Source organism: Spermophilus citellus (assembly GCF_964194105.1).
Source record: "Spermophilus citellus genome assembly, chromosome: 1".
Taxonomy (NCBI): Eukaryota; Metazoa; Chordata; class Mammalia; order Rodentia; family Sciuridae; genus Spermophilus; species Spermophilus citellus.
In genome coordinates this window covers 130,364,147-130,391,261 of record NC_138182.1, presented here as the reverse complement: position 1 = coordinate 130,391,261, position 27,115 = coordinate 130,364,147, and the positions used below count along the sequence as shown (strand labels likewise).

The 27,115-nt window shown below is 34.2% G+C and overlaps 2 protein-coding genes across 4 annotated transcripts in view; one reads left to right on the top strand and one right to left on the bottom strand.

Moving 5' to 3' along the window:
- Positions 1-1,623: 1,623 nt before the first annotated feature.
- NUDCD2 (NudC domain containing 2) lies at positions 1,624-7,941 on the bottom strand. The gene is made up of 4 exons (XM_081289100.1): positions 7,685-7,941; positions 5,642-5,690; positions 5,282-5,433; positions 1,624-2,104 (listed from the first exon to the last, which is right to left on the bottom strand). Exons 1-4 carry the CDS (start codon positions 7,871-7,873, stop codon positions 2,021-2,023), a joined length of 474 nt encoding a protein of 157 aa, XP_081145226.1. The 5' UTR covers positions 7,874-7,941; the 3' UTR covers positions 1,624-2,020.
- A 149-nt stretch (positions 7,942-8,090) lies between these two features.
- The window catches only part of HMMR (hyaluronan mediated motility receptor), a 30,464-nt gene continuing 11,439 nt past the window's right edge, over positions 8,091-27,115 (top strand). The window contains exons 1-11 of one of the 3 annotated variants that reach the window (XM_081289071.1): positions 8,091-8,539; positions 10,990-11,088; positions 11,531-11,610; positions 13,107-13,154; positions 14,737-14,832; positions 15,952-16,038; positions 16,202-16,302; positions 22,615-22,689; positions 22,817-22,992; positions 23,440-23,588; positions 25,341-25,555. In XM_081289071.1, the coding sequence (XP_081145197.1) occupies positions 8,494-8,539; positions 10,990-11,088; positions 11,531-11,610; positions 13,107-13,154; positions 14,737-14,832; positions 15,952-16,038; positions 16,202-16,302; positions 22,615-22,689; positions 22,817-22,992; positions 23,440-23,588; positions 25,341-25,555 (1,172 nt within the window). In that variant the 5' untranslated portion in view covers positions 8,091-8,493. Of the gene's footprint in view, positions 8,540-10,989; positions 11,089-11,530; positions 11,611-13,106; positions 13,155-14,736; positions 14,926-15,951; positions 16,039-16,201; positions 16,303-22,614; positions 22,690-22,816; positions 22,993-23,439; positions 23,589-25,340; positions 25,556-27,115 lie in introns of all 3 variants that reach the window. The other 2 variants (XM_081289070.1, XM_081289072.1) reach the window with 2 other exon arrangements.

Below are 27,115 nucleotides of genomic sequence, written 5' to 3'. Positions count from 1 at the left end.
ATGTTAAAAGAACAACAGAAGTCACCTAGCATGTGTATTTTACTGGCCAATAATTTAATTTTATGAATTTAAAACATCAAAGTAATAAAAATAATAGATTTTCACCCAAGTAAGACATTGATTCTACAGATATAAATTTAAAATTTGGGGGCTGGGGATGTGGCTCAAGCGGTAGCGCGCTCGCCTAGCATGTGTGCAGCCCGGGTTCGATCCTCAGAACCACATACAAAGATGTTGTGTCCGCCGAGAACTAAAAAATAAATATTAAAAAATAAATAAATAAAATAAAATCTGACTAGAAACATGGTAGTACTTTTAAATTACCTTCTCCCAAAATAATTAATCTTAAAAGGAGGTACTTAATAGTGAAGTATGGCAGCCACTATCTTATTCAGTGATCTAAGTAACACTATCTTAAGTAGGACAAATTGAAATCATTAATCTATGATAGGATAAAATAAGATCACTTCTATAACATTCTTGACAATAATTCACAACTTGAATTTCATCATGAAAAAATATCAGAGACACTGGGGATGTACCTCAGTGCTAGAGTGTTTGCCTAGCATGCTTTAAGGCCATGGGTTTGATCTCCAACATCACAAATAAATAATTAAATAAACAAAAGGAATATCACATAAAGCTAGAATGTAATCTTTGAAAATGCCAAAGTTTTGAAAGCCAAGGGAGGTTAAAAACAAAACACAAAAATAACTTGTTCCAGACTGACATCTACAGGCAGGTCATGATTGTGAAAGAGTTTTCTTGTTATGACAGACATTATTGGGACTATCAGTTTACTGTGATTAGAGGGAATATCTGAGGAACAGATGGTAGTAATGTCACCATAAATATCCTAATTTTAATGGTTGGGTTATAGTTATGAAAGTGAATGTCCTTTTCTGCAGCAAATACACAGTAAAGTACTAAAGTGAATTATCTCTTAAATTTATTTACAAATGGCTCAGGAAGAAAGAAATTTTGTGTACTTTACTTTGTAACTTTGCTATACATTTGAGATTCCTTAAAAAAAAAATTAAAAAGGATACAGGATGAAATGAAATCTTGACAATTCCTATATATAGCCAGGGGCAGTGGTGCACACCTGTAAATACCAGCAATTCAAGAAGTCGCAGCAGGAGGATCAAAGGTTTGAGGCTGCCTGGGCAAATTAGTGAAATCTTGTGTCTTATGGGGTAAACAATGGGCTATGGATGTAGCTCAGCAGAACACACCCCTGTGTTAAATTCCCATTACCAGAAATAAGAAACAACAAAAATCCCTGTCTATATTTCTGAATCACTAAGAGAAAAATAATGCCTCTGCTTTATAGTGACCTAAATTTGCATTCTACTACTACAAACGACATGCCCAATAACCGTATTCACTTAGCTGCTTCTCTGTTGTATTAATACTTCTCATTTGTAGTAATTATTAGTTTTTTTAACTTTTTCAATTTCTTGACATAAAGTAATCCCTTAAGAAATAACACTATAATTAAGAAATTTACATTAACTCTTTTAATATTGTTACCCAAAATACTTTTGTGGAATTTTTGTTAATTTTTTTTTTTTTTTTAGTACTTATGTGAATTAATGTACTTAGATGAAGGGGCATACGATCCTCTTTCTGAAAAAGTTTATTGAACTTTATTCCTGCATCACACTTATCAAAAGAAAAACTTAATTTTCTCTGAAGGCACCCTTTCATTTAATATGATCCGCACCCCAATGTTTTTAATAGTAAAAATGCATTTAAATATGAAACTGGTAAAATGTAGCGTATAAAACTCCATGCTGAGCAAAAATAAGTCCAAAAAAATTGCCATATGTTCACAGACAGTTCCCGCTGTACGTTTCCTATGTAAATCATATTTGAATGCAATTTTTAGAACCATATTTAAATGTATTTTGCAATTTAACTGCAAGCATCCATATTTTTCTTCTAGCACATAATCTGTTCCTTTAAGTTGGCAACATCAGCTAGGATCCACAGAATGTAGCAAAAAAAAGAAAAGCAGTTATTTCTCAAGGTTTGAGAAATCTGGTCCACCTTTACTGTAGTTTCCTGAGATTTCTGCTCCACTGAAGTCAAAACCAGGATTCTAAAAGACATGAAAAAAATGTATGATATAAAACTTAAACTAGGAAAAAGATAAGTATGAACTAGTAATTGATTAAAAAAAGGAGATCTAAATGGACAAAAACTGAAAAGATACCAAACCTCGTTGTAATCACCAAAATAAAATTTAAAACAATGAAGTATTTTTCAAGTTTACAATTTATAGATATTTAGATTGATATGTATAGTACTGCATTGACAAGCTTATAAAGAAACATATTTGAATATCAATATGTAAACCGATTTTAAAAGCTATCTTGAAAGCTTACTGTATTGCCATGCAGGGTTCTGTAAATATATATCAACACATTTAACTCTCACAGCAATTCTATAAAATACATACCACCTCAGGCTTTCATCTTTTCATTGGGCAATTTCATTTATTTAACAAATTTACTGAATTACTACTGTTTGAAAGACACCATTAAAGGCATGTGAAGTTCAAGAGTGAACAAAGATTCCTGCTCTAGTGGCGTTTCCATTGTAGAAGAGACCAATAAACCATGTATTATTGAATACAAGGGTTGGCAAACTTTTAAGTAGTCATTTGGTAAATATTTCAGGCTTTGCAGACAACACAAGTATACACAAATATACAACTTTCACAAGTATATAACTATGTGAAATTGCTGCATGCAAGATAATACACAAACAAATGAGCATGATGTATAGTAGTAACTTTACTTAAAAACTAGGCATTGGGCTGAATTTGGCCCACAAGCCACAGTTTGCCAATCACTGGTCTAGTTCGTTAAAAGCTGGTTAAATGCCATAAAAAGAGAAAAAAAAATAGGATAGGATAGGGTAAGGGAATGGGAGAAATCTATAGTATGGGATGATTGATCAACATATGCTTCATCGAGCAATGATTTGAAAACAATGCAGAAGTTAGCTAAACTATGGAAAAAGAGTATTCAAGTCAGGACAACTAAAGAAAAGGCTACTATGTTTAATTAGTAGTGAACAGTATGGTTGGAGTAGAAGGACTGAGGGGGGCAGCAATAAGAGAAGAGAAGGTTGGGGAGATAATAGAGTAACTGATTAGATTAATCCAGTAAGAGAAGCAACTTGCAGAGTTATGAGAAATTGTATGATCCAATTTGCATTTTAAAAGGACTTCTCCAACTGCTATTTTGAGAAGACAGCCTGGGCAAGGTAGAAGGAAGGAGGCCAGTTAGAAAATTATTGAAGTAATCCAGGTAATATATTTGAGATGGTACACAGCAGAGTAGTAGTAGCGCTGGTAGTGATAAGTGGTTAAATTCTGAATACATCTGGAAGATAGTTCTAATAAGACTTCCTAACAAACTGGAAAGGTCGTGAGAAAGAAGATGGGAATCAAAGAGGATTCCCAATTTTTCTGACCTATGCAACTAATTTCCATTAACTGATTTAACATTTTTTTTTTTTTTTTTGCAATGCTGGGGACTGAACCTTGGGCCTCATACATGCTAGGCAGTGCTCTACTACTGAGCAAAATCCCTAGACCCAATTGCGTTTAACAAGATGAGAAGGAAGGAGGTCAAATAAATTTATGGAGGAAATTAGATTACTAATTTGGACATGATGAGTTTGGTACATCTGTCAGATAGTCAAATGGAGATGCTGAAGAGGTAATTGAATATGCAGATCCAAAGTTCAGAAGAAAAGTCTAGGCTAGATATATGTATTTGGAAATCATCATATAAAAAGAATTATTCACCAAAAATTTTTAAAAGTGCTTTGACTCGGTAATTCCTCTCCTAGATATCTGTCTCAAAGATATGTTTCTTGGAACATTCAAGTAGTTTTACAGAGACAGAAACATAAGCTCTGCTTAAAATAGAGGAAAATGGAGAAATCCAAATATTATCAAAGAGAAACAGCCAAATAAATAATTAATAGACCCAAACTAGGAAATGCTCTGAAGCAAATTAAAAGGACTGAATTTTATCCATATGTACTATTAGGGAAAGATATCCAAGATACACTATTAAATGAGAAGACAACATGAAAAACAACACAGCGTGGAACCCAATGGATCACATAAAATAGCTCCATTATATGATATACAAACTACACCTCAGTAAATATGAGAAAGAGTACACAGCAGAATGATGATTAAAAACTCACTTTTTTCATCTCAGACAACAGTGGAACAGGTTGTCTTTCAAGCAGTTTTCCTTTCCATCATGGATATTTTCATAATGCCTCAGAGAGAGGTATGAGTATCTCTGCCTCTCAAATCAAATGTATTTAATATACTCTATTCACTAACTAAAATCTTGCTTTGCCTTTTGCATTCTCTCTTGATTTGATACCACCCCTTTTAGCAATTTGCTATATAAATATTTTGCATTATGAATTCAATCAAAGGACCATGACCAGATGACTAATAAACTCTCAATGTTAAAAACAACAACAATAATACAGTGTGAACCTCCACTTAAACTAAAAATGAAACAAACAGAAATGCCAAAATATAAGATGAAAATGAGACATGAAACAAATGAGGGAATGATGGTGAAGGGACCTTATACATTTTTATGCCATATATGTATCCTAATACTAACTTTATAAGAATTCATTACTTGGGGCTGGGGTTGTGGCTCAATGGTAGAGCACTTGACTGGCAAGCGTGAGAAAATGGATTCGATCCTCAATACCACATAAAAATGAATAAATAAGATAAAGGTGGGGCTGGGGATGTGGCTCAAGCGGTAGCGCGCTCGCCTGGCATGCGTGCGGCCCAGGTTCGATCCTCAGCACCACATACCAACAAAGATGTTGTGTCCGCCGAGAACTAAAAATAAATATTAAAAAATCTCTCTCTCTCTCTCTCTCTCTCTCTCCTCTCTCACTCTCTCTTAAAAAAAAAAAAAAAAAGATAAAGGTATTATGTCCATCTACAACTAAAAAATATTAAAAAAAAAGAATTCATTACTCACGATTTACTGATGTACATTAAGTAAATTTAAACTCAAAATCATAGCAATACAAATAAGTTATTTTCAAGAAAACTTTAAAAAATTATAAAAGCAAATTTTCTAATCATTTACCTTAAAAATTACATTAATTTTTATTACCTTTCATAAACACATTGAGTTTTAATGTCAAATAATAGTTATTCTCTTATTTTTAGATATTTAACCATACACCTTCATAGAGTCATCTGACTTACTTCTTTTTGGAATCTCTCTAATGTAAGTTTTCTCTGCATTTGGTCTTGTACCCAAGGATCAGCTGCATATTCAGATTCCAGAAGAGAAGTCCAACAATTTGCCGCATCTCTCTTTGTCTTTGTGAGAACAATACGAACCATTTTTCTATCCTCTAAAGAAAAAAATTACAAAAATACTAGAGTTTATTAAGTTTTATATATTCCTAAAAACATTAGGTAATTTTTGCATATAACTGTTCTCAAAGTATTTCTATATTCTCCAAAGCTCTGAAGACAAAGGACTTAAGGGGAAAGATATTAAGTTCCAACAAAAAATTAATTTTAACAAAGATTCTATGAATTCTAAAAGATTATCCTTACCCAAAGTCCACGTTCCCTCATCAGCTATTGTAGAATCAAAGAGTTTGCCCTGAAAAATAAACATGTTACTAAATATAGAGTTTCACATTAGTTTTACAAAGCTTTCATTAAGACTTAGCTAATTTCAAACTGAACACATCTTACACCATTTCACTACATTTATGTGCTCAACCTTAAGTTTCCTTCCAGGGTTAAATGAAATCTAGGTTATAGGAATATTTACTATGACAAGCAACACAGAATTCCCTAAAGGAAGACCAGGGCCCTTGAATATTTATTTATTTATTGTGGTACTGGGGATTAGAACATAAAGGTACTCTACCCATGAGCTATATTCCCAGCCATTTATACTTTGCATTTTATTTTGAGACACGGTCTTGCTAAATTGTTGAAGCTGGCTTCAAACTTACCATCCTTCTGCCTCATCCTCTTGAGTCACTGGGATTACAGGTATGCCCCCTTGTGCCCAGACTTAACTTTTTAGAAGATGAAGAAGTACTACTGATCACTAATTGGCCAAATGTAAAATTTATATATTAAATGCTTTAATTTTACTAATCAAATTTAAGAATACAAAAAGGGATTTCCTGCTTAAAAAATGGTTTAAAATAAACATAAATAAACATAAAAACTGAATCAATCTCTTCGCTGACATGCTGGCATTAAAAACAAAAACCTTAAAGCATATACTGTAGCTCATGACACAGTGCTCTAATTTTTCACAAAACCTTGTGTCAATAAAAAAAAAAGCAAAATATAAATTTAGATGAAAATGCCCATGCTCAAACACATACTTTTAAGTTATAGTAATTGAAATTAAAATGTTATTTTTAAAAAATCATTTAGCCAGGTATAATGACTAATGGCTGTAATCCCAGCAACTCAAGAAGACTCAGGCAGAAGGATCCAAGTACAAGGTCAGCCTCAGCAACTGGGGGAGACTGTCTCCAAATAAAAGATAAAAAGGTGCTGGGAATTTTAATTATTCTGGAAAGTAGGAACTGTACAGATATTCAGAAAGCTCATTAAGATCCAAGAGGACACAAATCAATGTCTTTTGCACAAATCATCCCAGGCACTCAAGGTGCTTCTATAGAAATAATTGTAACAGATGAGCAGTGTGAGACAATAACATACCAAGCACTCTGCAAGCTCTTCAATCACATGGATACCATACTTTGATCAAAACAATCCTAAGAAAGGTTCTATAATTACCACACCTTGCATATAAATGAGGTCTTTAGAACTTTGAATAACTTTTTGACTAAGGTTAAAAAACTAGAAAACTGGCACAGCAGGGTATCCTACCAAGTAGTCTCCCTTCACCTCCACACTACAAGATAACCAAACATCTTGGGATTCTAATCTAGGAACAAAACTTAATTTCAAATTGTTATGTGAACTTTGACTGCTTTGGGTTTAGCAACGAAAAAAGCAGGTCCAGACCCAAAAGGCATCGATGAGAAGAAATGGGCGTTAATTATTTTTCTACTCCTCTTCACAATTGGCTTGACCACTTTGCAAACAGGTAGGGTATGTCTAATTCCAGATGACAAGTCACCTGACACTATCTCTTAATTCTCACCCTGTTATACCGTCCCTTCCATGTTGTGCTTTCCCATACCAGCCTACATATTTACTAGGAACGTAACCCGCTCTGCAGCAGGAGGATTTTATCGGTCTTTCATTTCCAAACCTAGATCAGTGCCCGGAAAAGAGAGTATGTACGATCAATGCTTGTCCCTTTAACGACCTAGTTAACCTGTTCTCCGCACGACCTCTGGAGTAATCGCAAGCAGAAGCCTGACTTTTTGGGGAAATTAAACAGTAAAATGCAATCTCGAAATTTCCACAATTCAAGGTTTGCCCTAAGAATGGGTGCTCTGAACAGAGCAAACACAGGCCAATTTCACCCCTTTCCCAGGCTGCCGGAGAGAGGAGCCGACCTGCCCACCAACAACCACTCCTCGGGAAAGGCGGGCTTTAGGGCCCCGGGGCTCCGGAGGTCTATGGAAGGAGAACGCCCGCCCGACTAGCCGCTACCTTGAGGATCTCGCGGCCGCCTACGGCCAGGGCCACGTGCCGGCTCTGCAGACCGCACTGGATATCCTGAGCTCGAGTGCCCGGTGGCACCTGCACTTCAATGAACACCTCCTCCAGAGTCTGGTACCACTGACCCCAGGGCGTCCCGCACGGAACTACCCCACTGCGCTCCTCAAAAGGGGCTGACATGCTCTCGCCGCCGGCCAGCACTGCTGCACCGAGCCACCAGAGCGCAGGCGCCAAATCCCCACGCTCCGGTTCCGCCTCGGGTCACTGCACATGCGCAGGGGCGCAAGGTGGTGACTCCCTGTGTGCCCTTTTTTCCCTCTCAAGGGCCATTTAAGGCACTGAGAGGAACCGGTTCAAAAGAACTGAAATCAAGGGAAGGGACAGAACGGTGGGAGAAGTTTGGAACCAGTGATGTAGGAATTCATTACCCCCTCACTTATGTGACGCCAAAATGCAACCTTAACTTTCCAGTTTGAAGTGCGCTTGCGCAAATGTTGCTAGTGTTTAGGCTGCAAGTGAGCAACCGCAACAGTGATTGGGCGTGGAAGCAGCGAACAAAACCAGCCTCCCATTGGCTGGGAGCCTCAATATACAGGTTTTCTAATTGGATGCGGCAAGGAGCTAGTGCGCATGTTCTTTTGGTGTTTCCTTGCTTGATTGGTCTGCCCCGGGGATTTGGTTTTCTCCAATTGGCTAATATGTTGGTGGACGGGGACTCTGCGGGGATATTTGAATTCAAACGAGTAGCTGTCGGCAATCGCTGAGGAGATTTAGCTTCGTTTGGGAAGCCGGCTGTCAGTATGTCTTTTCCTAAGGCGCCGCTGAAGCGATTCAATGATCCTTCAGGTGTGTACGTCGGGAGGTGCAGGTTGGCGGCGGAGGGACGGGAGATGCCCTTACGCTTCTCGCCCTTTTTGGTCCCCTTCATCCGGGAGAGCCTGAAGCGACTTTAGGGAGGGCTGGGGCTCCCTGTTTTTTATTTTCCCATAAACGTTTGTGACACACGCCAAGCATGTTAAGGATGCGAATGACACAATGGTCAGTGAAACAGTGTCCCTGCCCCGAGGACCTTTCCTTCTGACGGGGAGGAATATTCCTAAGCAGCGCCACGAGGAATGCCTGGGGCGAAGGGAACAGGGTGGGAGGCGTTCGTCTCCCAAAGTCCTGAGGTAGTGTCAGACACTCCTGCCTTGTCCTCAGCTTCCCTGTCTGGGAAGTCAGGCGCTGGGTAAAAGCCTTCCTGCCTCCATCGTCGCCTCATGGGCCCGGACCCAGAAATCTCTTAGAATTAATAAATCAATTCAGCAAAGTAGCTGGATATAAAATCAACACCCATAAATCAAAGGCATTTCTCTACGTAAGTGACAAATCCTCAAAGAAACTAGGAAAACCACCCCATTGACAATATATTTTATATTTCTACACACAGAATTAAAACAAATTCTAGAAAAAAAAATGCCTAACTTTGTTGTTTATGAGCTACACTGATATTTTCTATTATGTTTTACTTTTTTTAAATGCTAGTTGAATCTACTAATGAGTGCTATCTACTATTTGAAAGATATTTTAGGGACAGTAGTAGTTGCTTGGAATGGTCAATGTTCTTTGATATTCTCTTTTTATTTACATGAGAATCTAAACAAGTAAATAGCTTTTTAGAGAATAGATCTAACCTGTTGATTTCAAATCAGCTAAAGCTTTATGCTAATATTTAAATCCTGAGAGTCCCATCTCAACTCTGCTACCTGTAAGCACCCTGAAATTCCTTAAAATTTGGGACTCCAGTTAAATGAGGTTACACAGTATGAACTTTTTGAAAGTAAAACTATAGTATAGTTCATATTTCATATGACTATAGATTTGTAGAGCCTCAATTTCCTTATCTATAAATTAATATGTAAAGTTTTTGTAAGGATTGAATAAAGTAATATCTCTAACCTGTTTAGCACAATGGCAGCATTTAGTAAATACTAAAATTTTCTACTTGTTATTAGTGCAATTGCTTTCTGTCTCTGCATTCCAATTGTAATTGATATCATCTATACATGTTGATATTAGCCAGGGATATATTATTACTCTAAATTTTTATTACAGACTCTTTTTAAATTTTTAAATTTGTTTTAATTAGTTATACATGACAGTAGAATGAATTTATGCACTTTTGATATACATAGATGGGATGTAATTTCTCATTTTTCTGATTGTATATGTTGTAGAATCATATTGGTCATGTAGTCACATACACACACACACACACACACACACACACACACACACACACAATAATGTCTGTTTCATTCTACTATCTTTCCTATCCCCAAATCCCCTCCCCTCCCCTCCTATCACTTCCATCTACCTAATCTAAGGAAATGCTGTTCTTCTCTAGTGCCCCTGCCTTTTTGTGAATTAGCATTCGCATTTTAGAGAACACATTTGGCCTTTGGTTTTGTGGGATTGGCTTATTTCGCTTAGCATGATATTCTCCAGCTCCAACTATTTACTGGCAAATGCCATAATTTTATTCTTTTACTATTTTTCTTCTTTAAAGCTGAGTAGTATTCCATTAAGTATATATACTAAGGCTAGGTCATTTTAGTTATGATTCCTAGAATCCCATGGTATTTATCTTAGTGACTCTATTTGAAGACAGTTGATACCAAATATTTTATTTTGTATATTTAGTTCTTAACAACAAAACTATGAGCTGGATTCAGGGGCACACGCTTGTTGTAATCCCAGTTACTTATAAGGTTGAGGTAACAGCATCATTAATATACAGTATATATTGATGTATATGTATAAGTTGTCAGCCTGGGCAACTTAGTGAGACTGTCTTTAAAAAAAAGGGGGGGGGGGACTGTCTTTTTGTTGTTGTTATTGTTGATGGACACAATAACTTTATTTTATTTATTTTATGTGGTGCAAAGGATCGAACCCAGGGCCTCGCACGCGCTAGGCGAGCACTCTACCACTGACCCACAATCCCAGCCCCAGGGGAGGCTTTCTTTAAAAGTGTGTGGGGGTTGGGTGCTGAGGATGTAGCTCAGTGGTACTGCAAAAAATAAGAACAACAAAATCATGAGATTTTTGTTCCTTTGACCCAGTCTTAGAAAAGCTTGGCAAGATTAGGATATTGTTCTTCATCATTTCAAATAGATGCTATTGTTACACTTACAGAAACAAAGAATCCAATTATAAATGGCATTTTTACACTTATATTCACATTATCATGACATAGTTTTAACTTCACATCATACATAATATTATATAATACATTGATACTTTGTGTTTTCTAGGCTGTGCACCATCTCCAGGTGCTTATGATGTTAACACTTCAGAAATATCTAAAGGACCGGTATCCTTTCAGAAATCACAGAGATTTAAAAAACAAAAAGGTAATGGGCCCCAAAATAAAACAATGGTTATATTATTTTATAAGTTTTAAAGTTATAAGTGACAATATTTAAATTTAAAGTTGCTGTTGCATCTCAAAAGATATAAAACTAGAATTATATTTACACTTTCTTGGTGGATTTATGAAAGGATCAGATACAAAATAATGCTTTCATCATCATACTGTATATTAAGCAATATACTCATAGATATGTAATTTTCTCTTTGGTTATTTCCTTAACCTTTCTCTTGGAGAATATTAGGAAAATGAGAAAGGTTTTTAGATGTATAAATATTGTACAATTAATTATTTAGAAATATATTATCAAGAAAAGAATAACTTTATATTGCTGTGTTTTTAGTTGCAGTAATATAGAAATTGTGTTTTGTATGGTAGAAACATGTAAATACTAACTATGATTGGTACAATTCATTTTTCTGCAGAATCTCAACAAAATCTTAGTGTTGACAAAGATAGTACCATCCCTTCTTCAGCTAAAAAAGCTAAGACTTTGAGATTAAAGGTGAGGAGCTTTTACTGCCATCTGGCTTATCAATTATCATTGAAAACATATCCAAAGGGTATTATATGTAATTAGAATGAGTTATAAGTATAAATCAAAATTATAATTAAATCTGTAAATAGATGGAATAAGTTATCATTAGGACTCTTTCAAGTTTTATATTCTGCCTAGGACTTTACTAAATCTATATTTAAATGTGCCCTGAGTTCACAATTACAAAATGATTACTATTTTTCTGTCATTTCTATATCTAGATAAATTTTTCTTATAAATCTATACAAACTATATGATACTTTCATTAATTACTGCCACTTGAATTGTATAGGGTTTTTTTTGTAGTATTTTGAGAAAACTATAGTTCTAACCACACAAGTATGTGTAGAACTCCCAAATAATAGACTTTCTAATACAAAATAATATCAGTTTAAAAATTAATAAAACATGAGATTGGTGTGCCTTCCCCTCAATGTAGAAACAAATAAACAGATTTTATTTAAGATGTTTTCTTCCATTTTTAGATGGCAAAAATCAATACTGTTTCTAGCTACTACATCAGAAAAGCTGTTGTATATAAAAGATATAGTGTGAAATTATGTGTCTTAGGATAAAGGTAATGAGAAAATCAGATTTTTTTTTTTTTTTTTTGTACAGGAGATTGAACTTAGGGGCTTAAGGACTAAGTCACATCCCCATTCCTTTTCTGTATTTTATTTAGAGACAGGGTCTCACTGAGTTGCTTAGCACCTTACTGTTGCTGAGGCTGGCTTTGAACTCATGATCCTCCTGCTTCAGCCTCCCAAGCCATTGGGATTACAATTGTGCGTCACCACGCCTGGCCTTAGAATCAGATTTTACTGTTTACATTTTTCTGTTATTTCTCTGGAATTGCATATTTGAAGTTTAAGTTGATTTTAAAAGATTTTTTTCCGTATGAGACTGGATAATCAAAATGTGTTGTTGCTATTTAACATTAGAAGATAGGTAGTCAGTAGTTTATCCATAAACTTCCATTTATCCTGCCCCCCACCACCCTCAACGGGGCTTCATAGAAATAGCTATTGGCCTATTGGGTTGAAAACTTAAACCTCAAGTATTTTGAGGTATTTGGGGAGCGGGGGTTCCAGGGAATGAAGTCAGGGGCACTTGACTACTAAGCCACATCTCCAGCCCTGTTTTGTATTTTATTTAGAGACAGGGTCTAAGTTGCTTAGTGTCTTGCTTTTGCTGAGTCTGGCAAACTCCTGCCTCAGCTTCCTGAGCCACTGGGATTACAGGTGTGCCCCACCATTCATGGCTTATTTTGAGATTTTAAGAACCTTTCCTTCACTTAACCAAATAAGTGATCTACAAAATATTTTGCAGACTCAGTGAACTCTTTAAAATAGAAATTAACTATTTGGAAAACCCTTAATTTTTTCAGATAGCTAAAAATCAAATTTTACGTGATATTTCTTGTGCTTAAGTTTGATTATAATTATTCTTTGGCTTTTAAACAGAAAGAATCTCAAAAGAATGATAAAGATTTGAAGAGACTAGAAAAAGAGGTGAGCAATACTTTTATTGAAAAGTAAATATGTTGTATTATGGGAAAAGGATCACATACAACTGAGAAACTAAGATTCTGTTGTAGTTTGGGCAATCTGTGTCCATTTATTAAAATTACAATATATGGACAGATGAGTGGGTCAAATATTTATAGTGTATACTCTTCCTGTATGACATTCTTTGTTAAGACAACATAGCTAGAGAATTAACATGTTGAGCATACAATTCTAACAGGTTAGATGGACTGTGATGAAGTTATACTAACTGTACTGTCCAATATTGTAGATGCTCACCACATCTGGCTATTTTTGGCTTTTTTTTTTTTTTTTTTTTTTTTTTTTTTGGAAGTGGTAGGTGTATACTGGGGATGTAACCCAGACACATTTTGCCACTGAGCTAAATCCCCAGCCCCAGGGTCTCATTAAGTTTCTGAGGCTGTCCTCAAACTTGCAATCCTCCTATCTCTGTCTCTCAAGTTGCTAGGATTATACGCGTGCACCCCTGTGCCCAGCACTTGTGGTTGTTTTTAAATTAATCCTGAACAGAACTTAGTTCCTCAGTTGCATTAATCACATTTTAACTGCTCAGTTGCCTCTACTGGGAAGTACATTTATAACATGGCAGGCATTTGTATGTGCAGTGTTGACCTAAAGAACCCACTTATCTTTCACAATACTAAATTGCTCACTGTACTCTTTGCTTCTCTGCCAGTCTTTTCCGTACTTCCATGACTAACCAGAATGTGGTGGACATGTTCTTTTGCTATATTAAGACTTTCCATTTAATCACAGTCAAATGATATCTTAGAACCAAGAATATACCAAAATAATTGTGAATCTTTGCTCTGGTTGCTTTGATCTCTTTGTATTTAATAATACTGATTGTCATTTTATTGAGGGTACATGTCAATGAGGATACATGCAATTGATACTTAACATCTAAAAACTGAGTCACAGTGAACTAATTGGTGAGTGAGTGGTAGTGTCAGGATCAGAACTGATAGCTTGCATAAATTATTTCATTTGGTATAGAATTTTAGGTGCAAAGATTTTCCCCGATCATTTTAAAGTTGTAGGATTTCCTTGTCTCTGGCTTCTACATTTCTGTTGACAAATATTAGGGCTTTGGGGGTCTTTTCTTATTTTGTTTTGTTTAATCTACTAGTTAGTAACAGCAAGAGTTATGGCTGATGCCTACTACATTGTACTTGACAGCCTAGTTCTGCCTTCTCAAAATAAGAAAGAGTCCCCATCTCAAACTATAATTAATATTTGTGTAATTAGAACTAGAAAAGAAGAGCTGTAATAGGTAGAAATACTTTTTTAAAGTGAATAGACAGCTTAATTGAATTTGGAAATTTATGACAAAGTTCTTCAGTTCTTAAGATGCATGCAGATTTTTAAGATTTACAATAAGGTAAATATTATTATTCAAATAACTGATAAAATAAGAATATCTATGAGAGCATGGTGTCAAAACTCATGGTTTTTCTAGAAGCTTTAATGCTTTTGTTACCAGTAGCATTTATTTACATTGGTATTTTATTAGCGAATTATTCATTTATGATCTTGTTTTCTCCAGATTCGTGTCCTTGTCCAGGAGCGTGGTGTTCAAGACAAGAGGATCCAGGATATGGAAAATGAGTTGGAGAAGATGGAAGCGAAGTTAAATGTTGTAGTCAGGGAAAAAACATCTCTCTCTGCAAACAATGCTTCACTGGAAAAACAGCTTATTGACTTAACTAGAACTAATGAACTACTAAAATCTAAGGTATTTGAACCTCATGATAACACTTAAAATCAAATAAATAATAAGCATGTTGAGAAAACTCATTTCTCTTGTTTGGGAATTGGAGGCTCTGTTTGAGCCCTTTTCTTTCTCTGAATGTACCTTAAATATTAATACTTCAAGTAACTAGTGTTTCTCTTTTTTATTAGGTTGTCTGGCACATGAGTGGTTATAAACAAACAAGTTACTTTTTGTTTTAATGTCTTCACATTTTCTCACCTCTCATAATCAGCCCCAATTAACATCATCAATAAAAATCACAGACTTTACATTTGACCTCATTTTAAAGATCTTTCTCTGAAATACATAATAGCATAGCAGCATGCTTCTATCTTTAATCCTTATGGGAATAAAGTGGGAAATGAATTAATAGAATAAGTAATGTTCAATAAATAATCTGCATTTATCAATATTAATGTACTCATGATCTTAAAGAGCTGAACATGGTCCTCATATGCTTGTTATAGAAGTTGAGGGAGGATGTAAATATGTGTTCAGTTTAATAAGAGTCACTAATTCAGAGCCTGTAATGTTCAGGGCTCTTTTCACTTAGAGAGTCAAAGTGCATTAGACTCAAGCATGGGGAAGGGAGCAGTAACCTGGGCCATTCCCGGGAGCCTTCTCATTTAGTACGCTGGGGACGGAACTGGTATTCTGCATATTTCAGATTTACCAGGTGATTAGTTTTAGTAAGCCAACACATTTCAGTAAATTCTCTTGAAGAGGCAATTTTAGAGGTTTGCTGTGGATTTTACAGCATATAAATGTAAGTAACCACCCAGAGGGTTTCAGAAATAAAACAGAAAGTCACATTAAGGAAAGAAAAGGACAAAAACAGTATTAGTATGGAATCAGTAATTATGTTGATCAAAAGCTATTTTCTCTACCAAAGTATAGTATAGGCAAATAATAGCTACAATGATAGGTAGAATGATCAGTATTTAAATGATTTTATATTTGGCATAGCAGAAAATATTTCTGAATTTTTTGCATGTTTATTGTGCTTAGTTTTCGGAAGATGGTAACCAGAAAAATATAAGAATGCTAAGCCTGGAGCTGATGAAACTTAGAAACAAAAGAGAAACAAAAATGAGGGTGAGTGGTACCTTTGGTAAATTACTGTGTCTAGATCTAAATATTTCAAATTTCTTTCTTTTTTTAGTGATTTTTTTAAAACATAAATGACAGTGGAATGCATTACAATTCTTATTACACATATAAGCACTCAAATTTCTTAAAACAAATTTCTCTGGTGTAGAGTATGATGGCTAAACAAGAAGGCATGGAAATGAAGCTGCTGGTTACTCAGAAGAATCTGGAAGAGTCTCAGGGGAAAATAGCACAACTTGAGGGGAAAATGTAAGTGAATAAAAGAAATTATTAAGTGTAACCAGTTATTTTGTTTTATTTATCTGATAAGTAAAAATATAAAATGGCACACATTCATTGACTGCCTCATGGTGTTCATATATATATATATATATATATATATATATATATATATGTACACACACACATTGTGTAATGTTTAAATCAGGTTAAACATATCTATCTTCTCAGTTATTGCAAAAACATACAGAATTTCCCCCCACACCCCACACTGAGAATAGAAACCCAGGGCACTTTGTCCTGAGCTACAATCTCAGTGCTTTTTTTTATGTTTATTTTTTAGTTTTAGGTGGACACAATATCTTTATTTTTATGTGGTGCTGAGGATCGAGCCCAGTGCTTTATGCATGCTAGGCAAATAGTCTACTACTGAGCCACAACCCCAGCCCCAGCCCTTTTTGTTTTTTGTTTTCTGATGGTGTCTTACTAAGTTGTTCAGGGCCTCACTAAATTGCTAAGATTAGCCTAGGACTTGTGAACCTCCTGTTTCAATCTCCTGATTTTCTGGGATTACAGGTATGCACCACCATGCCTGGCTCTTTCTTCTATTTGAGGTCTGCCATATATAATTGTTATCTGTAGTCACCTTGCTGTAAAATAACACATCAGAACTTCTTACTCCTACCTAATGGTAACTTACTGCCCATTGACTAATCTTTCCCCTCTCTGCCTACCCTTACTATTCCTTGCTCTGATAACCATTCTGTTTTCAACTTTATAAGATAACCTTTTTTCGATTCTACATATGAATGATATTGCAGTATTTTCTTTCTGTGCCAGGCTTGCTTTACTTAATATAATGATATCTAGTTCCATCTATGTTGTCATAATGACAGGATGTCATTCTTCATTATGATTAAACAGTATTCCATGATTTATATGGACCATTTTCTTTATCCATTATTAGTAGATATACAGTTAGGTGTTTTCATTTTCATTCCATTTTGTGGCTATGGTGCATAGTGCTGCAGTGAACGTGGTGTATTTGTCTGTTTGTTTGTTTTAAGGAGAAACCTACAGTTTTCCATAATGGCTGTACTAATTTATATTCTCACCACCAGTATGCAGTGGTTCCCTTTTCTGTACATCACCATAAGCACTTGTTTAATTTTTAATCTTTTTGATGATGGCATTCTTATATGACTAAGTTTTCATTTACTTGACTAGTGATATTGAGCACCTTTTCATATATCTGGTAACCATTCTTATGTCTTCTTTTGAGAAATGTCCATTTTTATATAGATTATTTGGGTTTTTGCTATTGAGATTTTGAAGTTCCTTATATATTCTTGATATCAAAATCTTGTTAGAAGGGCTGGAAATGTAGCACAATAGTAAGGTACTTGCCTAGCATGCCCAAGGCCAGGAGTTAAATCCCCAGCACCACCAAAAAACAAAACAAACCTTGTTAAATGTATAGTTTGCAAACATTTTCTCTCATTCTGTAGGTTGTCTCTGCATTCTGTTGAGTGTTTCTTTTGCTGTGCAGAAGATTTTTAATTTGATGCAAGCCCATTTGTCCTGTTTACTTTTTCTTCTTATGCTTTTGGGGTCTGGTTCAAAAAAATCTTCTGATTCCAATGTCTTAAAACAATTTGTCTGCTTTCTTCTACTAGTTCATTGTTTGAGTCATAAGTTTAAGTCTTCAATCCATTTTGAGTTGATTTTTATAGCTGGTGAGAGATAAGGTCTAGTTTCACTTTTCTGAATGTAGATACCCATTTTTCCCCATACCATTTATAGAAAAGAGAGTCCTTTCTGCAGTGCTTATTCTTAGCACATTTGTTGACAACCAGTTTGCAGTGGATGTATGGGTTTATTTATGTCTCTTCTAATCCATTGGTCTGTGTGTAATTTTTTTTCAATACCTTGCTGTTTTGATTACTGTAACTTTGTAGTATATTTTAAAGTTAGGTAGTGTAATGCCTTTTTGTGTTCTGCTCTTTTTGTGCAAGATTGCTTTGACAATTTGGGGGTGGTTTGTGGTTTCTTGGAATTTTTAGGATAATTTTTTGTAGTTTAGTAAAGAATGCTATGGTATTTTGACAGGGATGATATTAAATCTTAGATCACTTTGGGTAATATGGACATTTTAACAATATTAAGCCTGCGAATCCTAGAGCAGGAGATGTCTTTCCAATTTTTTGTATCTTCTTCAATTTCTTTCATCAGTGCCTTATAATTTTCACTGTAGAAATATTTTATATCTTAGATTAAATTTATTCCTTAAATTTTTTTGTAGCTATCATAAATGAAATTGCTTTCATGATTTCTCTCTTTCATGTAGTAAATGATTAGGGAGTAATATTGATACCTATTTTTGGATGTTGAGTTTGTATCATGCAACTTCTCTAATTTAAATTTTTGGTGGAGCCTTTGTAGTTTTTTATATGTGAGATCATGTCATCTACATACAATGAAAGTTTGACTTTATGTTATCCAGTCTAGATGTGTTTTATTTCTTTTTCCTGCTCTAGTTAGTACTTCTAGTACTACTTTGATTGAAAGTGGGCATCCCTATCTTTTTCTGGATCTTAGAAAGCTTTCAACTTTTCCCAATATGCTCACTGTTGGCTTATTATAAATGGACTTTATTATATTGAGGTACATTTTTTATACCTCATTTGTTCAGCATTTTTTAATCATGAAATGTTGAAGGTTTTTTGTTTTTTAAATTTTTTTGGTTGATGCTAGGGATCAAACCCACGTGCATGCTAGGTTGGCATTCTTCCACTGACTACATCCTACATCCCAAGTTGTTTTTTGTTTGATTGACTGATTGTTTTTTGTGGTACTGAGGATTGAACCAAGGGCCTCACAGGTGCAAGGCAAGCACTGCACTGCTGAGACATAACCCCAATCCTAACTCCTCTTTATTTTGAGACAGAATCTCACTAAGTTGTGAAGGTTGGCCTCACACTTGGGATTCTTTCATCTCAGCTTCCCAAATAGCTGAGATTAAAGTTATAATGTCACCATGCCTAATGGCTTGAATTTTATTAGATAACTTTTCTCTTTCTCTTGAAATGATGATGTGGTTTTTATCCTATGTTTTCTTGATATGGTTTGTCATAGTTATTGATTTGCTTCTGCTATACCATCCTTGTATACCTAGGAAGAATCCTACTTTATGATGGTGAATAATCTGAATAATCGTTCTAACATGCTGCGGATTTTGTTGACAGTTTTGTATGTGTGTAGTGTATGTACCAGGGATGGAACCCACGGGCACTTTACCACTGAGCTACATCTCAACCTTTCTTATTTTTTGATTTTGAGACAAGACTGCTGAGGATCTGGCTAAGTTGCTGAGCCTAGCCTCAAACTTGGAATCAGCTTGCCTCAGCTTCCCAAGTTGCTAGAATTACAGCATGCACCATCAGGCTCAGCTGTGCTATAAATTCTGTTTGCTAATATTTTGCTGAAGATTTTTATGTCTATGTTCATGAGGATTTGGGCTTGTAGGGTTTTTGTTGTTGTTGTTGTTTTTGCGGGGGTAGGGATACCAGGGATTAAACTGTGGGGCTTTCAACCACTGAGCCACATCCCCAGCCCTGTTTTGTATTTTATTTAGAGACAGGGTTTCACTGAGTTGCTTAGCACCTCACTTTGGCTGAGGCTGGCTTTGAACTCACGATCCTCCTTCCCCAGCCTCCTGAGCCACTGAGATTACAGGCATGTGCCACTGTACCTGGCTATAGTTTTTTTTATTCACTTGTCTGGTTTGCATATCAGGGTAATCCTGTCTCCATTTAATATGTTTGAAAGAATATCTTCCTCTTCAATGTGTGAGAATAATTTAAGAAGAACTGATACCAGTTCTTCCTTAAATGTTTGGTCGAACACAGCATTGAATTGTATGATTGGGGCTTTTCTTGGATGGGACACTTTTCTTTATTGTTTCAGTCTTGTTATTGATCTGTTCAGGTTTTCTATTTCTTCATTATTCAGTCTTGTTAAGCTGAATGTGTCCAAGAAGTCATCCATTTCTTCCAGGTTGTCAAATTTGGCTTATAGTTGTTCGTAATAATCTCCATTGAGTTTTTTGTGTATCTACAGTGTCAATTGTAGCATACCCCTTTCATTTTATTTATGAAATAAATGTATTTGATTTTATTTGAGTCTTCTGGTTTCTTTTTTTTTAATATTTATTCCTAAATTTTAGGTGGACACAATATCTTTATTTTACATTTATTTGATACTGAGGATCGAACCCAGTGCCTCGTGCATGCTAGGCGAGCACTCTACCACTGAGCCACAACCCCAGCCCCTGGTTTCTTTTTTTAAACTAGGCTGAGAGTTTGTCAATTTTTAAAATCTTTTCAAAGAACCAACATTCCTTTTGTTTATCTTCTTATTTTATTTAGTTTCTGTCTCGTTGATTTTTCACTCTGATCTTTATTATTTCTTTCCTTCTACTAATTTTGTGTTCATTCTAGTTTTTTTGCTTTTGAGAGATGCAGCCATAGGTTGTTAGCAGTTCTTCGCTGGCTTTTCTAAGCAAATTATTCCTTAGTCAGATTTTAATCTTTCCTCAACACTTATCACTTCCTTAATTTTCCTGTTTCTCTCTCTCTCCTTTTTTTTTTCAATCCTCCATGGTTTACATAGGAAGCCCACACTGGGGTCCAGGAGTATGCTTTTATTTATTTATTTATTTTTGTGGTGCTAGGAATTAAACCCATGGCCTTGTGTATGCTACATAAGCACTCTATCACTGAGCTACACTCCAGTCTTCCCTATTTCTCTTAAGTGACAGTGAACCCTAATCATTCTCAAACATTTAATGCTAGAAAGTTATATGAATGTAGTACTTTTGTCCCATCTTCAGTAGCAATGATAAGGAAATGCTTATGATCTTCCCATTAGCGTAATCTTACGGAGATGGTACTTGGAACCAAACTGAGAAACACTGGTATAAGAAGCTGTGATTAATGCACAGTAATATTCCTTTTTTATAATTACTTCTGTAATTTATGTATAATAAATGCATTGATCTTAAATATTCAGGTTGATAACTTTTGACAGTTATATACATTTTTGTGACCATTAACCAAATAACAGAGAGAATATTTCCATTCCCTCAGAAAGTTACTTTCATACCCCTCGTTACCTGACTGCTACCTGTGTAATGCTGGCCATCCCTGCAGCTACTTTCTATTTTTCATCATAAATTTGAGAAGTTTGTTATAGTATGGGTTGGGGGCTTCTTTTGTATGACATAATTTTTCACAATTTATCAATGTATGCTCTTCTTCCTTTTTATTTCCGAGTAGCATTCTATTCTATGAATACATCTCTATTTGTTTACTGTTCTTTTCACCATTTTAGGCCTTTTTAAAAGTTTCTTACTCTGAAGAAGACTACTATAAACATACATTTTGTGGATATTTATTTGTACTTTTCATGTGTAAATATCTAGAAGTGGAATTCTTGGGTCATAGGGTAATATATAACATTAAAAAAAAAAAAACCTCAAAGTTGTTGTATCATTTATACCCCCACTAACAAGTTGGTTCTATATTTCTAATACCATTTGATGTATCCTGTTTACTTTGGCCTTTTTAATGGATTTGAAGTGGTAATTTGTAACTTTGTTACTATGAACCTTGAATATCTTTCTGTGTACTTATAGATCATTTCTACATCTTCTGTTGTGAAATGTCTAGTTAAGTCTTTTGTTCATTTCTTAAATTAGGTTGTTAAGAAGAGTTGAACATATAAATAATTGAATGCCAGATAGCCTGAAACAAAAGCTTTATGACACTCAAAATGCTATTTGGGTGGGTAAGGAGACCAAGAAAGCTACAAAATAAGATTGTGTCTTTGATTTGGGATGTTGTGAGATGATTCTCATTATCATAGCTCTTTTGTCATAGTACCTTTGAAAATCTTTTTTACTTAAGTAAAATCATTAGTCTCCCGCTTGCATATAAACTGTCAACCTGAGAAGTAAGTCACTCTTAATGATTAAGAATTTGAACTCTGCAGTCACTTGCCTAATACAACAGTATCTTATACATAGTAAGCATTATGTGCAATTTTTTTTTATTGGTTGCTCAAAACATTACAATGATCTTGACATATCATATTTCATACATTTGATTCAAGTGGGGTATGAATTCTTATTTTTACCACGTGTCCAGATTGCAGGATCACATTGGTTATACATCCACGTTTATACATACTGCCATACTAGTGTCTCTTGTATTCTGCTGCCTTTCCTATCCCCTTCCCATATGTGCAATTATTAAATAAACTAACATCCAATTTTTTTTTTAGTGTTTCAATAGAGAAAGAAAAGATTGATGAAAAATCTGAAACAGAGAAACTCTTAGAATACATCGAAGAAATTAGGTAATATGAAAAAGTAGCTTAATATTGAATCTTATTTTGTTAAACACTGATGAAAACATCATTTTCATCTTTTTGCTGTTTCCATGTGCCTAAAAAGATATGCTCTTTTTCAATATTTTTAATATAGTTGTGCATCAGATCAAGTGGAAAAATATAAGCTAGATATTGCCCAGTTAGAAGAACATGTGAAAGAGAAGAATCATGAAATTTTAATCCTTAAGCAGTCTATTGAGGAAAATGTTATCTTGTCTAAACAAGTAGAAGACCTGAATGCTAAATGTGAGCTGCTTGAAAGAGAAAAAGGTATTATTGTGTTTATAGTTAGTGTATTATTGTATTTAAGAAAAGCACTGCTATGTCAAAACAACTTTTTTAAAATTATGTAATCAACAACAGAAAACCTTATTCTGTATTTGAAATTTTTTTATAATGTTTATTCTCTATTTCAGTATGTTGCTTTTCTTGATAGAAAAAGAAACAATTGTGCAGTTCATGACTTCCCTTGACTGGCTATTTAAAATTGGTAGATAACATAGAACTAGTTTTGAGGGTTTTGTTATATAGCATACAATATATGTTATATGTTGTAATAATTGTACAAGCTTCATAATTTTTTGCTTTTTTCCTTTGAAAATATTTGATCTGTGAATTGTGCTAAACACCAGCATAATGAAGTATTTTGGGTATCTAGGTTTTTTTTTAATGATGTTTGTATGTTGTTACAGTATTTTAAATGTTTTCTTTTTATAGAAGACCTTCTCAGCAGGAAAATGGAAAGGGATGAAAGTCTAAATGCAGAGATGCAAAACTTAAAAGAGAAGCTTATTCTGGAAAAACAAGAATATGAAAGACTACAACAAAAAGAGTTGCAAATTGAGTCACTTCTCCAACAAGAGAAAGTAATTAACTGCAATGTTTTTTTAAATTAAAGAATGCTTATTATGTGTCATAAATTTCACTGTCAGAAAACTTTGTTATATATCCTTTGATCCAACAATTCTAATTTTAAAATCTAATCCTGAGGAAATGACCATGGATATTCTGAAGACTTAGCCATACACCTTCACAATGTGTTCACTATGGGGTTATTAATAATGTGAAAAAAATTAAAATACAGATGTAGCAAAGTAGGGATCATTTAACATTGCTTTCCTATTACATTTTTGTATTTGAAGCCCATGTAGACATTTAGAGTTGTCTTTAGAAGAATATCTTACTACAGGAAAAATATAATTATAAAATTTAGATTACATGAATAACATTACGTGTGTGTGTGTGTGTGAAAGAGAGAGACAGAGAGAGAAAACAGTCCACTAAAATATAGTGCAGAAATAGATAATTCTCCCATATCTTATAAACATGAAAGATGCTCCATCTCAGTAGTAATCAAGGAAATGGAAATACAATTTTTCCATTTACAAGATTGGTGAAAATTAAAACATTTAATAATGTAAAATATTGGTAATGGTTGAGACAATTGGTACTTACGTGCATTGATGTGTTAGAGTCTATAAACAAGTCAGGATGGTGCCTGGCATTTTGCCAGAGAAATGTTAGAGTCTGTAAACAAGTCTGGATGGCGCCTGGCAAAATGCCAGAGGGAGTGGTTTGTGAAGTAAGCCAGCGAGCCATTAAGTGTGGAGATTCCTTATTGGTTGACTGCTGTATCTAGTTTATGTTAATTAGATAAGCTGTGTGGAATGTATAAATACCGCTCCTGTCCTACAATAAGCGGCTCCCACTCCTGCTGTATCAATGTACACCAAGTTGCTCGTCACACACACACACACACCCCCGGTTATTTTGCTGCAGCCGGACTGCGGCATTGATGTGAAGTAGTATGTATTTGGTTAACTTACAACAAATGAAGTAGAACACATTGAGTTAGAAAGATCTCAACTATCTATGATTTTTTATAATGACCTTTACATATGTCCAAAAAATATGTATGTGTATATATAAATATATTGACAAAGACCAGAAGGCATACATGTTCCAAATTAGTAGATGTTTCTGGGCAGAGACAACTAAAGTTGGGGTGGGAAGTAGTCAAAGATAATAGTCACTTTCTTTGTAATGTTAGAATGTTTTTCACAATGATGATGTGTTTATATAATTGATGTACTATATAGCTTAAAGTATTTTATATAATGTTGAAATTATAAAATACTTTTATATAGTATTATAGGAGAAAAGTATACATAAAAACCAGTTGTAAAACAGATATAAATATAATTTTAGTTTTATAAGTTTATGTGTATGTTGCATAGGAAAAAAAAGCCTGAAATGAAAGTTGCCACAGTGTTAAGATGTGGAAATTAGCTCATGAAAAAAGTTTGTGTTTGTGTATTTATGTTTATGTTTATTTTATTTATATATAATATATATAGTCCTGAGGATTGAACCCAGAGGCGCTTTACCTTTGAGACAGGATGTCACTGAGTTGTTTAGGGTCTCAGCCCCCTGAGTTACTGGGATTACAGGCATATGCCACTATGCCCAGCCATATATCTATATTTTTTAATGTTATTTTGAAACTCTTAAAGTTAGTTTTCATACTTCATTATATATATATATAAATTTTTTTGTCTCTTCATAAAACCTAAGAATGCCATTTCAAATTATTTTGTTGGTTATCTTTTTGGATATAGGAATTATCTTCTAGTCTTCAGCAGAAGCTATTTTTTTATCAAGAAGAAATGATTAAAGAAAGAACTCTTTTTAAGGAAGAATTAAAGCTTGCACTGGAAGAACTAGATCTAGTTCAACAAAAGGAAGAACAAACTGAAAGACTGGTCAAACAGTTGGAAGAGGAAACAAAAACTACAGCAGAAGAACTAAAACTCCTAGAAGAACAGTTGAAAGAGTTCGTATTAATAGTGTACCTCTTATTTATATATGATTTGAGATGTTTAAAATTATTTCCTGGTTTATTTTTTTAAGATTCTCACCTCAATTGTGAATATGTGAGATTGAAATTACTTTTCAAGAAGGAATAGACAGAGACAAAGTCTATACATGCAAAGAATGTCTGTGCAAGCCAATATGACAGCTAAAATAAAAAGTATTGTCCCTTCTTAAATTTTTAAGGCCAGAAGTAGTTTTAGATAACAAATGACAGAAGCTTTGTGCTATTTTACTACTCTTATGTATTCTAAAAGTCACTGTACATCAGCTTTACAGTGATGAATTTAGGTGAAAAAAACTAATAACTCTACCCTTTAGTAATAAAATGGATTGCATTTATCTATGTGTACATCAATTTACATAGTATAAGTGGTACTTTTCATTACATTTCATGAGGCAGCAATCAAAAAACAAAATGGGGAAAAAACACCAGAAATGGAAAACATTAAAAAATAAGAAATTTATCAAAGTAGAAAATCTAACATCTCATTTTGGTTTTTGACTCTAATTTTATATTCCTTTCATTATATTATACCTCTTTCACCATTTTATGTATTTATATTAAAATATCCATTTTGATTCTTGAATTTGAATTGCAAATCCTTGGGAACTCATCACTAAAACATTTTATTAGTAAGGAACCATGGATTAGATATGAACCTATATTATTATTATTATATATTATTATAGTAAATCTCCCACATTTTCTTGTTGGATTTTTTTTGTTATTAATCTCTTTTCTATTTTTTTTGTGATTGGTGATGGCAAAGAACACTTAAGAGTTTATACCTGTTTTTTTGGAAACAGTACAAAACTATAACTAGGGGGAATGTTCTGTACTGCTCCCAGTCTTAAAGAACAGGAACCTTAAGAAACTGAGTAGATATCAATTTCACAGAGGATAGTTGAGACATTTATCCTAAAGACAAAGAACTCTGGTGTAGCATTCAAGACATAAGAATTTTATTACTGCATCTGTTAACTAACTGTCTGATTCTGAGCAAAACATCATTAGTTTCTGTCATTTTCTATAAAATAAAGAAATTTAATTATAAGATGATCTCTAGGGTCTCTCCTAGACTAGAAATTTCAGGCTTAGGAAAAGATCGACTAAGGATTGAAAGTAATTTCTCTAAAGGATAAGGAAGAAAATGTTTTTATTACAAACCCTTTAGTAATATTTGATAGCTTTTGTTGTGATGTGTATATTTTAAAAATCTAAACTCATTGCTTAATGAACCTGATTAACTATTTATCTTATTTCAGTGTCCTACCTAGTTTGTAAGTACACAATGCTTATTACAGTTTTACTTTTGTATATTCTTTAAAAGGTTTCTCATAAGCTCACATAACTATGTAAAAACTTTTTCACCATTTTGATAATCTATCATGAATATTTCAAAAAATTCTGTGATTTATAATATATAAAGATGACTTAATTTATTTTGTCAATATAAAATAATCCATTTAAGTGTTGAATTTTTTATAACAATTAATTATGTGGATTAATCATATAATC